The 17,093-nt window shown below is 41.1% G+C and overlaps 1 protein-coding gene across 1 annotated transcript; it reads left to right on the forward strand.

Moving 5' to 3' along the window:
• The first annotated feature begins 3,752 nt into the window (after positions 1–3,752).
• Positions 3,753–16,828, forward strand: LOC140719735 (RNA-binding protein 38-like). Its single transcript, XM_073034563.1, has 5 exons — positions 3,753–4,021; positions 4,231–4,391; positions 9,879–10,002; positions 14,281–14,329; positions 15,350–16,828. The coding sequence occupies exons 2-5, from the start codon at positions 4,233–4,235 to the stop codon at positions 15,603–15,605; spliced, it is 588 nt and encodes a 195-aa protein (XP_072890664.1). The 5' UTR covers positions 3,753–4,021; positions 4,231–4,232; the 3' UTR covers positions 15,606–16,828.
• The last annotated feature ends 265 nt before the right edge of the window (positions 16,829–17,093 follow it).

Here is a 17,093-nt window from a genome sequence, read left to right on the forward strand (position 1 = left end):
GCCTCAGATAAACTCAGGAGTAAGCAGAGAACCTGCCATGGATATAATCTTTAAAACTGTAGGAAAAGATAGATAACTCACTTTGTCTTTATGAACTTTGAAAGACCACAATTTAAAAAAAAAATTTGCTTGAGATCCATGAAAAATCATTCAATTTGTTATGGTAGGACTTTGATTTGCCCTGTGTCGCTTTATATGAATTAGTTCCCAAAGTCTGAAACTGAAGAGCATAAATCTATAATTAAACCAAAGCAGCCTGTCGAATTTGTTTCGTTCTACAAACACAGAGTAATAACCTTTATTTCAAATAGCTATATATTAAATTGGGTAAAGCAATATTCAGATGTCATGGACCACTGGATGGAAAATGGTAATTCTGATTGGATAGTTACGACAGTGGTTCAAAAATATTTTTCATAAATAATTAGAAATCAGTTGAAGGGAAATAGCATGACAAAGCTGCCGAAAAATACTCTTTGTTGCAAAGTTACAATGATAAGTATATAAAGAGGAACACCAATAATTGAATCAATTTCATAAGCAAAAAAATGCTACTATCATTTTAAAAATAATATAACAGGAGGTGGCATTAGGAATGTGCTCAGCCCCATTTCATTGCTGATACACTGGCTTGATTACACCGTCACTTCTGTAAGTTGCACTAATGATAATTACTAACTAGCTGACTTTCTCCACTTAGTTCCCTGTAGTAATCTTATAACTTTCTTTTGAAAAGTGTGAGAATGTAAGTGAATGGATACACACTGAAGATTTCTGCTTTGCACACATGGAAAGGGCTGGGCAGGCTGGGGAATAATCATAATTACTAACTAGCTGACTTTCACCACTTAGTTCCCTGCAGTTCCACAAAATTGAAACAATCCAACGAAACTCACATTCAGGAGTCTAAATCATGGTCTCCCCCCTCCTTGTTCTGTAAACTTCCCCAGCTTCACAGTCCCTGAAGACCCTGTTTTACTGACTCTGATGACTATGGAATAACCCTTCCTTTGGCCCACCGTTAGAGTTTATGCTTCAGCTAATTAGCCCTGTGATTTAAAATCCATCACTGTCCACCTTCGATTTTCAGAATCAGAAGCATGTTCATCACTGGTATATGTACTAAACTTTGTTGTTCCGTGGCAGCAGTACATTGCAATTCATGATAAAAAAATATATATATTGTAATTTGTAGAGCTTTTCATCATGCACTGTATCACAAAACAACAAAGTTCACAACACATGCCAGTGATATTAAACCTAATTCTGGTTTAATAAGTAGTGTAAAAAAGAAAGCAAAAAAAAAAAAAGAGGAGAAAAAACATTCATAAATCTGAGGAAAAGAAGTTGTTCCTGAAACATTGAGTGTGTGTCTCCGGTCCTACCTCCTACTTGGTGGTAGCAATGAGAAGAGGGCATGTCCTGGGTGATGGGGGTCCGCAATGATGGATGCTGCCTTTTCCAGTCATCACCATTTGAAGGTGTCCTCGATGCAGGGGAGGCTGGCGCCCACGAGGTGGCGGTGTTTACAACTTACTGCAGCTTTTCCTGATTTTGTACAATGGCCCCTCTGTACTGGACCGTGATGCAGCCAGTCAGAATGCTGTCCGTGGTACACCTCTAGCAATTTGTGAGAGTTGAAATATAACCACTGTTGTGCCTTCTTTGTAATTGCATCAATACAGTTGTGTGCAGTTCTGGTCACCGAATTATAGGAAAGATGTCAACAAAATAGAGAGAGTACAGAGGAGATTTACTAGTATGTTACCTGGGTTTCAGCGCCTAAGTTACAAAGCAAGGTTGAACAAGTTAGGTCTTTATTCTTTGGAGCGTAGAAGGTTGAGGGGAGACTTGATAGAGGTATTTAAAATTATGAGGGGGATAGATGGAGTTGACGTGGATAGGCTTTTTCCATTGAGAGTAGGGGAGATTCAAACAAGACATGAGTTGAGAGGGGGCAAAAGTTTAAGGGCAACACGAGGGGGAACTTCTTTAGAGAGTGGTAGCTGTGTGGAACGAGCTTCCAGTAGAAGTGGTAGAGGCAGGTTCGATTTTGTCATTTAAAAATAAAATTGGATAGGTATATGGACAGGAAAGGAGTGGAGGGTTATGGGCTGAGTGCAGGTCGGTGGGACTAGGTGAGAGTAAGCGTTCGGCACAGACTAGAAGGGCCAAGATGGCCTGTTTCCGTGCTGTAATTGTTATCTGGTGGGTGATGCACCATCAATAACTCACGCTGAGACGTAGGAAGCGAGGTATCGGCTTTTATTGACTGGAAGAATGAACAGCACTACTTCCTGGAGAATGAGGCTGGGCAACAGGCCTCAGTCGCCTTTATACAGGGGTCTGTGGGAGGAGCCACAGGAGCAGTCCAGACAGGTATATGTAGTTCACCACAGTGGGCCCGGGATAGATCCAAGGAACCTGAAACTGCTCACCATTCACGCTGCTGTCTCTCATTGAGGACTGGTGTGTGTTCCCTCGACTTATCCTTCATGAAATCCACAATCAATCCCTTGGTCTTACTGACCCTGAGCGCAAGGCTGCTGCAGTGACATCACTCAGCCCAATGATCTGTCTCACTCCCGCGTGCCTCCTCGTCACCGTCTTAAAAACCTGCCGCCAATGACTGTGTCATTGAGAAGTTTATAGATAGTGCTTGAGCTGGACGCAGTCCTGGGTGTCGAGAGAGTACCCAGGAGAGTACCCAGGATAAGCATCTATCCTTGAGGTGCGCCAGTGTCAATTGTCAGCGAGGAGGTGCGACTGTATGATGGAGGAGGACAGACAGAAGTGGAGGCCCTTCATTGCTGGGGTGAACCATTGGTTGTTGTTGGACTGCCGATCACGGTCTCTCTTCGGAGGCTTTGCTATTGCTTGCTTGGTGGGTGCTGATGCTTCCTGCTGGAATAAGTGAGGGAGGGGGGAGGGTTAATGCTTGTGTGTGTGTGTGGGGGGGGGGGGATTTCTGCTTCCAACATTTTACTGTCATTCATTCTTTGAGGTTCTCTTCTGTTTTGTGGATGTCTGTGAAGAGCAAGAATTTCAGGTTGTATACTGTATACATTCTCTGATATTAAATGTAACCATTGAACCTTCATTGGTGCCCGAAATGCCAGCAGGCATAACCAGTATGCACGCACTGAACATAATGCCTTGCAATTTGTAATTGTCTTTAGTCACTTTTCACTGCAGGAATGAATATTATTCAGATAGTAACACATGTAATTTGTGGATTTTTTTTTCAAAAAAGAGAGGATAGAAGATTGCGGGTTTAGTTTTAAACCCTAATCCATGTTGAATTTGCTGATCTTGGCAAAATGTAGCGCTCTAACTGGGGACTGTCAGTCAGGTACTGTTTGTACTCGTCGCCCCCAGATGGCGGAGGCAGGATTCACAATTAAATAACCCGCTCAAACTGGTGGGGCGGGTACGGACTCGGCAGAAACCTGGACTTCAATAAAACACCCTAAGTTTAGAGCTGGGCAGAAAAAAAAATAAGAGACACAAACAGAATAATCAATTTGAAATTCTCCAGAATACAGAAACGACCAGATAATGGGATTCCAGTGACCCCTGTCTCCACCAGACGGCGTCAGCGCTCTCCCATTACCCTCTCTCTACACATGCTCATTACCAATGGGGGTGGTGTAGGTATAAAGTTAATCTTATCCCGCAGTTATACAATATATAACCAGGATCAACCAGCAATTGTTATTCCTTGATAGATGTTAGATGGGTGACCTTAAATCGTATTTGGTTACTGTGAATTGATTGCCAATAAAAGGAAGTAGCGCCGGGCCAGTGATCGACGGGTCTGGCAGCCAATTGAGAAGTAGGTAATTTTGAGAAGGCGGGCACCCGCGACAAACTATCCAATAACGTACTGAGGGGGTGTGTCCCCAAGTCCCATGTGGCTACATTGTGAGTTACAAAGAAACAAAAGCAAGTGTTTTAGAAGAAGCGAGTGGCGAGACAAAGAGTCGGTGAATCGGGCAGCGGACTCGTGTTCTCCCCGGCAGTGAGTGGCGACGCAGACCTTTCCTTTAAAGTGTGCAAATCCAGTTCATTGCAAAAAAAAATCTTTCTCTTCCCCTCCGTGCTGTTAATTACAATAATGAGTTAATTACAGACAATCATCTCACAGTTCTTGTGGGTTTTTTTAATGTATTTGTTTCATTATATGTTCTTGTGCCTCTTATTTCCCCCCACCCACCCACCCGACGGCAGTTATGAATAAGGACAGGTTATTTCGGAAGCTCTTTGTGGGTGGGTTACCGTATCACAGCAATGAAGGGTCTCTCAGGCGGCATTTCCAGCGGTTCGGCGAGATTGAGGAAGCGGCAGTGATCACCGACAAGCTGACCGGGCGATCACGAGGATACGGGTTTGTGAGTATCGAATTCAAAGGCTCTTGGCGAAATCTCCCTTCGGGTCGGGTGCTACCCGGTGGAAGTTGCTGATGAGACGTGTTCACCAAAGGCACATTGCATTTAGCGTTTCAATGAGCGGGAAACCTATCAGGCGAGACAGTCACCACACACACTGCTTTGAGTCTTCTCTTCCCCAATCCAGACTTAAATAGACGGAAGATCAGGGAGGCAACCCGAGTATTGAGATCACGTGGCCCAGACGTGTGCAGAAACGCTGAAATAAAAACTAGAAATGTGAAGATCGACTGCAGAGAGATGGGGGTAAAACAGACCTTGGTCTGCTCGGACCATCGTGTAGCCACATACACAAATCCCACTGTGCTCCCATCAATCCCCATTCAGATTCTACCACTGGCAAGCAAGAGGCAATTTATAGACTCCTCACCTTGCAGGTCCCAGATGCGAGAGGAAGTGCACAGAGTTCCATTTTTAAAAAAATATATAGCTGAAGCTGCTTCCTGTGTAAATGCTGCATGACAAGGTTTCTCCAGATGCCGGCATCTGCAGCCTCTTGTGGGCCTCCTACTGTGAAAAACTGAACTGGTGCCTATCGGGGGGTGGGGGTGGGGGCCAGTGGGCTGTTCATCATGTTATAGAAAGATAGTGAGATGACATGCCCTCTTCGAGCACGTTGGACAGAGAGGTGAGTGAAGGAATTGGCAGAGATCTGTGGATTTAATTTTAGAAATGAATGAACTTTTATTAGAGCTAGTAAAATTAGAAATAGGTTTTAAATTTCTAAGAAATAATAAAGGGAAGATTTGTAATGGGATGGAATTCAAGGGAAATTAAATAAGAGATGTTGCTAGGCAAAAGAGGGCTAAAGATATAGGTTTTAAAAATAAAGTTTGAAGTAAATTTATTATCAAAGTACGTTTATGTCATCTTGTACTACCCTGAGCTTATTGATTTATTGAGATGCAGCACTGACGCTCTCCCAGCCCTTCGAGCCTTGTTGCCCAGCAACCCCTATCCAACTACGGGACAATTTTTACAATGACCAATTCCCCGACCAATCGGACTGTGGGGAGGGGGGCCTGAAGGTTGATGGGTAATAACTGTTCCTGAACTTGCTGATGTGTGACCCAAGGTTCCTGTACCTCCTTCCAGATGGCAGGAGTGAGAAGCGATGTCATTTGGAGGAAATACAAGTGATAAAATGGTTACCAGGATGGCCTGGTTGAAAGTTGGGATGTTGGCATTTGAGTATCTATTCGCTGGAGAATTAATAACATAACTGGACAGAACACAGATGTAAACCTGTTTCTTAAAGTCTGTTACCCAAACTGAGTAGGCTCGAAGGATGGAAATAATTTGGAAAATATGTTGTTCTGGTGGTTGATGGTTGGGTGGAGTTCTGTGATCTTGGCAATTTACTTGCAAATGTTTCATCACAAGAGGAGACATCGTCAGCATACTGATGTCTCCTCAAACGGTGATGAAATGTTTGTAAATTGATTGCCAAGATTGCAAAAGGATAATGTGAAGTTGAGGGAAGATTATGGATTGGCAGCAGGTTTTCCAATTCAAGAGAGCGAGAACCAGAACTGGCACAATCATTGGTGAACTGTGGGCGGGGGGGGGGGGGGGGGGGGGAGTTGAAGGAGAAGATTTGAGTATGAATGAAACAAGTAATTTTGCATTTGTCTTGAGAAGAATGAGGCATGGTGGATTTCCTTTGGAATTATCAGCAGGAGTGAAGGAAAGGAGCAGATTCAGACAGCTGGTAGAGGTGAACTAATCTGCCCAGTGTCCAGGGAAGGTTGAATCTGCAGGGTGTAAATGAGAAGGGTGAGGCTGGGAAGAGATCATTGTGAAAGTGATGGAAATTCGCAGGAGCTGTTGTACCTCGGAAAGGATTGGAGAAAAGAATTGATGTAGAAATAAGTTTGGTGCAGCAAGGAAGTCTGAATGAATAAGCACCCTGTGCAGTTCGGTAGGGGAGGAGCAAAAACTAGCCCGCGTTAGGAACTTCTTGAGTCAGAAAACTATCTACGGACATGAAGTCAGTGATCGTGTGGTTAGTGGTCAGCTAGTGGAAATTTTGGCTGATGCAAGGCGGCTTCTCCCAGACCTTCTAACACTCACCTCCAAATTTGTCTTCAGGCCAGTCTCCAAAAATCTTATATTTAATGTCCCTCCCTCTCCTGGCAAACTATTAATCTGCCTCCAACCTCTTTCCTCTGAAACCCTTGAACACACACATCTCCGAAAACTCTGCATTTCTCCCAGAAGTCCATGCTTATTTCTCCCCTCCCCCCCCCCCCCCCCAAAGTCAGGCTTTCACCCTGCTTCCATATAGATGATCAACTCAGTTTTGTGAGGAAAGAACTCCCAGCAAGCAAATCAAATGGCAGTGAGCCAGTATTTCGTGTCTGTAGTACAGGGTCCAAAAAGTCCTGGAAACCTTCCAGGATTCAAACAAAATTTTAACTTGCTGTTAAAAATAATAAATTAATTGAATTGTATTATGCATTTGTATTTGCTTCGTCAAGCCTCCAAGCATTTTTTTTAGCTATATTCTAATCATTCTGTGCGGACTGCTCCTTAACCTCTTCAACCGTTTTTATTTTTTTATCCAATTCACAGATACTTTTTACTGGTAAAATATTGTGTTTCAACAGTTCATGCTGTGATATTTTTCACAACTTTAAATTCAATGCTCTCTAATTACAAAGTGCAAATCTACCCCTAATGATGCTTGAAGATGTCAAGGGATTTATTTTTTTCTCTTGTTATTTTCCTTCATTAGTTAAAGTTTATTGTTGTCATGGGAATACATACCCAGTAGGGTTTACATGCCATGAAAATTAGCTTTTTGCAGTAGCAGCACCATATGTTTCAAAACGGGAAACATTGATTAACAAACTAAAATTAACAAATTAAACATAACTTGCATGTTCAGAAAATAACAACGTGCTGTGGAGAAGCAAAGAGCAAGGAAAGAGCCATTAAATGTTAAATTGGACTACCTGGTGGGAACCACAATTGTTATTGATACTATGGTAACTTGTACATTAAATAAAATTTTGCAATTTAACTAACATCTTCCATTAGTTCAAATTTGCATGTTTATCTCACACCTCTATTATTTAATGTACAGCATTGTACAAAATACACACACACACCTATATCTATATACCTGTAGCTCGGGTGCCTAAAACTTTTGCACGGTGCTGTATTTGTCAACGTGGGCGGAGGGCGAGTTTGTGAATCTGGCAGGAGCGAAGGATATTGGGAATGGTGAGGGTGGAGTGCTGCGGGAGGGGTGACAGAGAGTGGCATGGGTGCAGACAGACCCAGCTCTGAGAGACAAGGCAAGGTAATTTAATCCCAAACAATTGACTTATTGATCATTGCAGAATATCTCTGGTGCTTTCCGCTCCCTCGCCTCTCCCGCTTTTCCCAACAGTGATTTCCCTCTCCCTGACCTTGCCCACTGTCAGTGCACAATAGATACCCATATCAAAATCAAGTTTGTCATCACCCTCTCGATATATATATACACACACACACCCCCAAGGCTTTTGCATAGTACTGTGATTGTACAACATGCTTACTGGCTGGTGCCTCTGCCATGTTTTCTTCAATGTACTTGGAAATCTTCATATCCTTATTTCAAAATTTCATTTGAAATTTCTTGCACTGAGTTGTACCTGTTCATCCTGTTTGATATCAAATAATTTCAATATCCCTTCAATGCTGCAGAGATCAAGAGCTATAGGTTCTCTTGTGGATGGTTTTAGTTTTAAAGTATAACAAGATGCACCTCAGATGCAATAGAGGAATGGGGTGAATTGGAACCAGCAAGGTTTTGAATTACAAGTTTCACAATTGGTTTTCATTTGACTTTATTGAACTGCCAGCTGTGATGGTGAGGTGGAAATCTTCAATGACCAACTCAGTGGCTCAGATATAATTCCAGTGGTATTAAAACGGGCTATTTCAAGCAAAAGAGGGTGTCATAGCATAATTGTTTAACTAGGTGTGGTGTGTTCCTGTGAGGAGCTGGTATGGACGCAAGGGGGTCAAATGTTCTGCATCCTTAAGCCCTCACAGGTCAGAATGTGATAAGTCAATCTTCAGTCCATGGTTTGAAGTGTCCAGAAATCTCCAAATGGTTGTCATAATTTGGCTCTGCAAGGTAAATAACCAGATCGCCTCTTCTCCCCGGGCCTAAGTAGTTATCTTTGGCTCAGGTTGTGCAAGGTTGAACCGTGTACCTGTGATTGTCCTTTTCCGACCCCCTCCTCCAACACTGACCTTTCACAGCCATGAGGCTCCAAACAACATTGACCCTGGTCCTCTGGCCGTCTTTTAGATTGATCCTGCACCGCCATCTCAAGAGGCTGTGCTGTAGAAGTCTGTTTCACATCCGAGTTGTCTCTGATATTCAGCACTGTTTTAAAACTACTTAAATGAAATCATTTTAAATTTTGTTTAAATTACTTAGATTACCACTAATTTAAAATATAAAGACCTGATGAAACAAAGAAAAATAATTAATGTTTATCTACAACAACAAATTTCATGCGGTATGTCAGTGTTAATAAACCTGATTCTGAACTTTTTAATGGAAGTTCATGACCTGTTGGATTAATGAGGCAGTGATTAATGGAATAGTTACAGCTGGTGTAAATCTGAGGGCTCGGGTGTCAAGTGTGCCCTGACCCTCCCTTTTCTAACAATGAGAAGCACTTGGACTTGAAGGTGAGTCCGGGGTGGACTGAGCTTAGGTGCAGTGGTGTAATGGTGTTGCTGCCTCTCTGCTCCAGGAGCTTGACCCACATGTCGAACACAGTCTGTTGCATGTCCTGGAGGTTGGCCTTCCTCCAGGTGCTCCCAATTTTCTCCCACATCCAAAAGAAATGCTAGTAGGTTAACTGAGTGTTGTAGGCATCTGTAGAATAGCTTAATGGCGAAAGGAATCTAAAGGCAGTTAGACACGTATGAGAGAGACCAAGTTGCAAAAGTATAGGGAAAACAGGAATGGGGTTATTACTTTGAGAATCATGTGGATGCAATGGGTTGAATGAGCTCCTGTGACATTATAAGATGCAACCACAAGCATATTTTGTACTTTTGCATTGTATGTCACAGCATGAACGTCTGGAATACACTGCAGCTAGCTGGTGGCCGTTGGTGTGATCTGGTTAAATACGCCTGACCTGATTGAATAGGTCACACTGATACTCTGCCCAGGTTTGCATGTGCATGAACACTTGGTTGAAGTATTGGATGTCAACTACCTTTTGTTGAACTCTTACCTGTGCAAGGATTACCTGAGTTGGAAAGCCAAATACAGAGAACTTTGAAGTTTGATCCTTTTGACCTGATGAGGTTGGGGTCAAACTCGAGGCCATAGAAATGTATCCCTGAACCAATCCTTGAATTTTAAAACTTAAGTTTCACGCATCATCTCTAATTTTATTGCTTGAATTACAGGTCACCATGGCAGATTGGGCTGCAGCAGAGAGGGCGTGTAAAGATCCCAATCCCATCATTGATGGAAGAAAAACTAACGTAAATCTTGCTTACCTTGGGGCCAAACAACGCACTGTACCTTCAGGTACTGTATGTTTAACAGTTTTTGGGATGTACCAGAGGGAGAACATTGGGAACACAGCTTTGATTTGAATTTGAATGTGGTTGGTTAGGAAACTTAATCTGGTATGGTTTCTCCTTTAATAAGCAAAGTTCAAGGTAAATTTATTATCAAACTATGTATATGTCATTGTATACAACCCTGAGATTCATTTTTTTTAAAAGCATACTCAATAGAATTACAACTGTATTAGGATCAATGAAAGACCACACTAACTAGGGTCTTCTGCAACTAGGGCATATATGTCAAACTCAAGGCCCGCGGGCCAAATCCGGCCCGCGGTGGAATTATCTTTGGCCCGCGAGATAATATCTAATTACTATTAAAGCTGGCCCCAGTAATCAAAGCGCCTATGGCGTATGATATGGCTAATGCTGAGTTTATTCAGGTACCAGGTTTTCAGGGTTTTTAGTGTTTATTCGGCAGTCTTCTTCATAAGAAACGGAATTTGTAAAGTGAAACACTTTGTAGTTATAGCAGAGACTGAGACACATGAGAGCAGGCTGAAAAAACGGAGGCAACGAAAGCTGCGTTCGCACGCGTCCGACTGATCCGGCCCGCATGAAGCTGCATTTTGCTCAATCCAGCCCGTGACCTAAAATGAGTTTGACACCCCTGAACTAGGGTGTCCAACAGACAACAAACTGTTCATTTCTTTCTTTATTGTATTGATAATATATAAATAAATAAACAATAAATATCGAGAACATGAGATGAAGAGTCCTTGAAATGAGTACATAGGCTGTGGACACTTCATCTCACATTCTCGATTATTTATTTGTGTTTTTTTTCTCTTCCCCAATTACCACAAGTTGTCTGCACTCTTGAAGCAACTTCCTGAATAATGACAACTTCCTGAATTTATGCAGTGCCAAGTTCTTGAGTTATTTCTCAATATAATATGGTTCTATTGTTCAGTTGCATCCTGACCTGTCAACATAAATTCAGATCTTGGATATTGTTTGGGAACTGGTATGTCTGATCTTGACATCCATTAAAATTTACTTGCCAGTGGAAAATTACTACTCCCTCTGTTTCTGAGAATCTACTCTCGCTATTATGAGCATGACCAACATTTTAAATTTAAGTTTGCTCAAAGTAAATTTATTATCAAAGTGCACAGGTGTCACCGTATACAACCCTGAGATTCATTTTCTTACAGGCTTACACAGTAACTTGGGTTGGCGCGTGGCCTAGTGGATAAGGCATCAGGTCTAGTGATCTGAAGGTCACCAGTTCGAGCCTCAGCTGAGGCAACGCGTTGTGTCCTTGAGCAAGGCACTTAACAACACATTGCTCTGCGACGACACCAATGCCAAGCTGCTTGGGTCCTAGTGCCCTTCCCCTGGACAACATCGGTGGCATGGAGAGGGGAAGGCTTGCAGCTTGGGCAACTGCCGGTCTCCCAAACAACCCTGCCCAGGCCTGCGCCCTGGAAAAACCTTCCAAGGCGCAGATCCATGGTCTCACGAGACTAACAGATGCCTATACAACACAGTAAATCCAAGAACCATAATAGAATCGACGAAAGACTGCACCCAACAGGGTGGACGAACAACCAGTGTGCAAAAGACAACAACCTGTGCTAATACAAAAGAAAAATAATAAGCAGTAAATATCAAGAACATGAGATGAAGGGTCCTTGAACTGAGTCCATAGATTGTGGGAACAGTTCAGTGAATGGGCAAGTGAAATTATCCCCATTGGTTCAAGAGCTTGATGGCTGAGGGTTAATGACTGTCACTGAACCTGGTGGTGTGGGTCTTGAGGCTCCAGTACTACCTTCCTGATGGAAGCAGCGGGAAGAGAGCATGACCTGTGTGGTAGGGGTCCCTGATAGATGCTGCTTTCCTGTGACAGCATTCTGTGTAGATGTGTTCAGTGGCGGGGAGGACTTTTCTCAGGATGGACTGGGCCGTATCCACTTTTTTTTGGTAAGATTTTCCATTCAGGAGCATTGGTGTTTCTATACCAGGCTGTGATGCAACCAGTCAATATACTCTTCATTACAAATCTATAGAAGTTTGTCAGAGTTTTAGACCTTCACAAACTTCGAAGGAATTAGATGCACTGCTGTGCTTTCTTCGTAATTGCACTTGTGTGCAGGGCCCAGGACAAGTCTTGAGGAATTTTTGAGTTCTACATGCGTTTAACTTGATCAAGCGTAACAGATAAGATAGTAAAACAAGGTCTATTTTTAGATATATATGATTAATTAAAATTGACTGGGAATTTACTGCTTTAAAAAGAGTAATGCATGCAGAGCATTTATTTGCGTGCACATTGGACAATTGTTCTGTACAGTTATTGAAAAACAAAATACATGTTGTCTGAGATGCACAGAAAATGGATTAACCTACCCCAAAATAGTAACGTGTGTCTGGTTCTTCATTTGAATGTATTGTTCCTCTATTTGCAAATTAGGTTTGGAGCAGAAAGCGGACATTTCAGTCTTTTTAAAATTAGTATTGGTAAGACAAAACTACTGTCAGCAACCCAATTTTCACTGAAAATTATTTTATCTAAGTGGGGTAGCTCCTGCTTCAAATTTTAATAATTATCAACATAAATAACCTTCATTTTAGTCCTTTCATTTTGAGATTTTACTTGTACTTCCTGATTCTGAAAAGAAATTGCAATCTGATACACGGTACTGTTCAAATAAATCCCAGAAATCCTGAGATCTCACTGCATCATCTTGATCTCTAACTTGTGTTAGTTTTGAACGTAAAAGGTCATACCCACCCTTATTCATGTAATTTATAATAAATACTACAATAAATTCTGGTTGCTTTATTTTAAACAAGGCAAGGATGATGCCAGCTAGACAACATTCATTGATGATTGAACGTTTACTCTGACGATTGTTCCCTCATAATGCTGGACAAATATTTCCAAATTACTGTCATTTATCCTGTTTGAACAAATAGTAATAGTTATTTTAGGTAGTAAAGCAAATAATTTGTATATAGAAAAATCAACTTTAAATTGTCCAACTTTGTTCATTAAGTTTGTTCTGTTTTCAGATTTTCTCCTAGTGTACCTGCTGTTTAACATCTCAGTCAGGGATATTTGGCAGGCTGAATTATCTAAAACATGGGTCCATTAATGACTGATCATGGCTGAAAGCTTGGGTTATGCAGTATGTATCAATTATTTTAAGTAGATGAAAGTATACTTGTGGGTCGTGCAGTGGCACAGCCCTATAGCGTTTCTGTTCTAGAGACCCAGCTTTGATCCTGATCTCAGGCGCCGTACGTATGGTGTTTGAGTTTCTTCCAGATGCTTCCGTTTCTTCCCACATTCCCAAGATGTGCTGGTTGGTAGGTTAATTGCCTGCTGTAAATTGTATATTGTGTAGGTAGGAGAATCAGGTGGGTTAATGCGCAGAGAAATTGGATTGATCTGTGCTGACATAGCTTCAGTGAGTAAGAAGTTTGTGGAAGAAAGGCAAGTTCAAAAAAAAAATCTCTTGCCTTTTACTTAAAGTCACTGTTTAAGTAGACTCTGTGTTCCCTGAGACTCTTCCCTTTTTTTTCATGCCCTATATTCTATCTGGATGAATTTTAGGGTGCTTATTGTTAGAAAATCCTCTTTTTTTTTATGGTTTACTGATGTACTGTCATCAAGAGAGCTTTACAGCCCACTAAGTCCTTGATGATCTGCAATCATTAACACTATTCAAATATTATTCCCACTTTTTTTTTATTAATCCTCCCATTCTCATCAGTTCCCACCTCATTCTGTCACCAGCCTACATACCAAGGGCAATTAATGTACCAGCCCACACGTCTTTGGGATATGGGAGGGAACCGGACCGCCTGGAGGAAAGCTTCCGTTATAGAGAAAGTGGTCTCCATACAGATGACTGAACCTAGATGTCTGGCACCGTAAGGCAATATAGTTCTGCTGGCTGTGCCACGGGCTTGCCCTTGATTCATGATTTAACAATGGCAATTTAATACCTTGGGCAAGTGATCCAGGTGGCAATAAGCTACCTGATCATAGTCCAAGGGGCATCATCATTCAGTTCAATTCCATTACCACTGCTGGTGCTCTTAGGTCAGTGAATAAAGGTCAGGAAATTCAATGAATTAAAGTATCGAAAAAACTAACAATCCAATTGAGATGTTTGTTTGTACTTTAGACCAGTCCTGGCCTAAATTTGATCTCTTCACAGGTTAACAAAGAACTGGTTTATTTATTAATACACTTCTCACTTTTTTTTTTAACTTAAATCAGGAAGTCTTGGCCTACAAGTTCACTCGGCTCTGATGCAGAGACCTTATGGGTAAGCATTTTACTTGTGAGCCAATCTGAAATACAAAATCTGCAGTATCTAAGAGAAGGGAGCTTTTTTAATTTAGTTTGCTTTGAAAATCTGGTGCTGTGAGAGAAGATTAGTACAGCGGTGCCAGAGATGGATGGGTAACCATATCAATGCACGTGCAGATTTGATGAAACTGAATAGAATTTGGCTATTTCAGCTATAGACAGGACCATGAATGCATTGGAATGATGCTGATTTTGAAGAGAGTTTATAAGTTTGCCCTAATGTAAGTACATCCCCCCCCCCCCCCGAAGAAATGAAAAATTATCCTGTTATATTTATATATTTTCTGAAACTGATTTGGAGAAGGTCCTCAGTACACATGTAAGCAAAAGCAAACTTTTTCCAATTTCAAAAAGGTGAAGTTAGGTAGATCAATGAAGCATGGTTAGATCTTTTATTTTCCCACACCTGTTTCTCAGTGTATGTTTACTGAGGTTGACTTGAGCTTCTATGAGCTCCTTTTCCATCTGGTTCTATGAGTTTATTATATGCCTGATATAAAATGGAAAATTATGCAAGTTCCAGGAATCAATCCTGATACTCTTTCAAGTCTGACAGGTTTCACAGTATAAAAGATGTATATAAGACTGTCCAACTTTAACACACTTCCAGAAAAGTTTCGTTTAATTTGGTGTGTTCCATAGCACACGGGGTGAAGTTTGAACCCATAACTTAAAGATTCCAGTGAATATACTTTCATTGAGCAAGCTGAGAGTGTTCAAAAGTGATGCTATGACAGTATTAACAAGTTCAGGCACAAATTTGTGTAATAACTTAATATTGTCATAGCATCACTTTTCTGTACAACTTTCAAATAATTTCCAGTAGACTGATCTTGGTAAAGACCTTTAAATGGGAGATTTCTCATTTTGGATGACAGGATTTAACATGGATTTTGTGTTATCTGCATGTTCTTTTTTCTATCTCCAGTAAGAGATTATTAATACTCTTAACTTTTTATCAACCTATTCATTCCAGAGTTGGACCATACCTGATCCCACAGACCATCATTCAACCGGGCTTGGTTCTGCCCTCCACCTCGTACCTGGAATCCAGTGTAGCCTTGTATGCACAGTACCCTACATATGAACAAGTCTACCCAGTTTCTTCTCATTATCCCAATCCTGGTTACACCTACACAGTACAACTTCCATTACAGACTGGAATTCCAAATTTAAGCCAAGTTCAGCATGAGCCAACAATACTGCACACGGCTGGTCTTCAGAGACGATAGAATTGTGGTTGCTTTTCATGTATCATTTACCTGTCTTCAAAGGAACTTTTAATGTTGCTGGTTTCCATGTATGCTGTACCAGTTGGACCTGCTGCCATTGCATTGGTATTGAGAAATTACTTTTTAAAGTTTTCATGCAGAAAAAAAATCATCCAAAATAGAGGAAAGTCCAAGCAATTGTTATACCTACTGGTTCAATTTCCTCTGTCTTATTCTCCCTCCTTCCAGGAATCCTGGAAGTAAAATCTTCTGTGTATTTCTGATCATTGTTGTCTTTCCCATCTGAGAGGTAAAATCAGCACCGAAAGGGTCTTGTATTGGAAATATATTTATTACATGGCACAGAGGGGGAAGAACACCCAGAAGGCTACAGGGATTAAGTGGGTAGCCAGCCCCCCCACTAGACCAGTGTCAGCTAATATCAGCTAAATGTTTAAAGGAATTTGATATCACTCAAACTGTAAAAATCAGTCACTGACAAATGGGGGGGGGGAGGGGAATGTAATATTTCTACTGTTGCAATCTTACATTTTTAAAAAATATTTGTAGAAACCTTTCAAATGCTTACATAGCAGACACAGACCTCAATGTTAGGGATTGTTGTGTTGCAATTCCATGATTAACTCAGGATTTTTGTAGAATTGGAACTTTTATACTTCCGGAATTTCTATGTCATGCATGGAAAGACTTTTGGGAGTTCTTTTGCTTGGATCTGCCATGCATCTAGCCAGTCCACGGTATCTGGTAAAATAAAGCTGAGGTAATTTATGAATTGAAGCGATGAATCAATAAATCACTGCTTGAAGGTTTTTTTTGCTCTCTGAGTAACAAATTACCCAGTAAATATTTATGAACCAAATCTAGTTAACCTGTCATTTTTTATTTGGTAGGAATGTACAAAATGTAGCCTATTTCCCATATGTAGCTGTATAAATTTGTTTAGCGTATATTATTAGAGATAAACTAATGCAAAATGCTGCCAGTGCAGATATCTATCAACATAATCCCTGATGCCAAAAGAACATGACTTTGTGCCAACCATATCTGAGGTATGTTGTTGGGAACAGGTACTATGACGGTGCCCACTCTAAACAGAAAACTGGTGCATAATTTTGTAATGCTGAACCATCCTCAGACTGTTGAATATCATTACATTCTGAACTAATTTTGACCAGATCTTTGTACCATGGAATATATAAAAGAAAATCATTATGGCAAAAGAAGTTGTACAGTGTGTTTACTGGAACATGACAAGAACCACAGGGTCCAGATTAACTTGACTGATTTTTGCTTAGTTCTCAAACAAATGGGGTTTCCAACACTCTTAACTTTCAACATCAGGAGTGATGTTGTGTGTAAAAATAGAGGGGTGACTGAAGATGCACTTAGCAGTACAAATTGTAAATCTCAGCAAATTGCTTTATCAAAGCCACTGGCTTGGTGGGTGGAAATGTGGAGAAAGGGACAAAGGCTATATATTATTGGGGG

Source organism: Hemitrygon akajei, chromosome 32, assembly GCF_048418815.1.
Source record: "Hemitrygon akajei chromosome 32, sHemAka1.3, whole genome shotgun sequence".
Taxonomy (NCBI): domain Eukaryota; kingdom Metazoa; phylum Chordata; class Chondrichthyes; order Myliobatiformes; family Dasyatidae; genus Hemitrygon; species Hemitrygon akajei.

Excerpts from the sequence above, each read along its gene's own strand:
- LOC140719735 (XM_073034563.1), top strand. The coding sequence starts at position 4,233 with ATGAATAAGGACAGGTTATTTCGGAAGCTCTTTGTGGGTGGGTTACCG. Across the intron at positions 10,003-14,280 it reads ACAACGCACTGTACCTTCAG|GAAGTCTTGGCCTACAAGTT; the intron begins GTACTGTATGTT and ends AACTTAAATCAG. Across the intron at positions 14,330-15,349 it reads CTGATGCAGAGACCTTATGG|AGTTGGACCATACCTGATCC; the intron begins GTAAGCATTTTA and ends TATTCATTCCAG.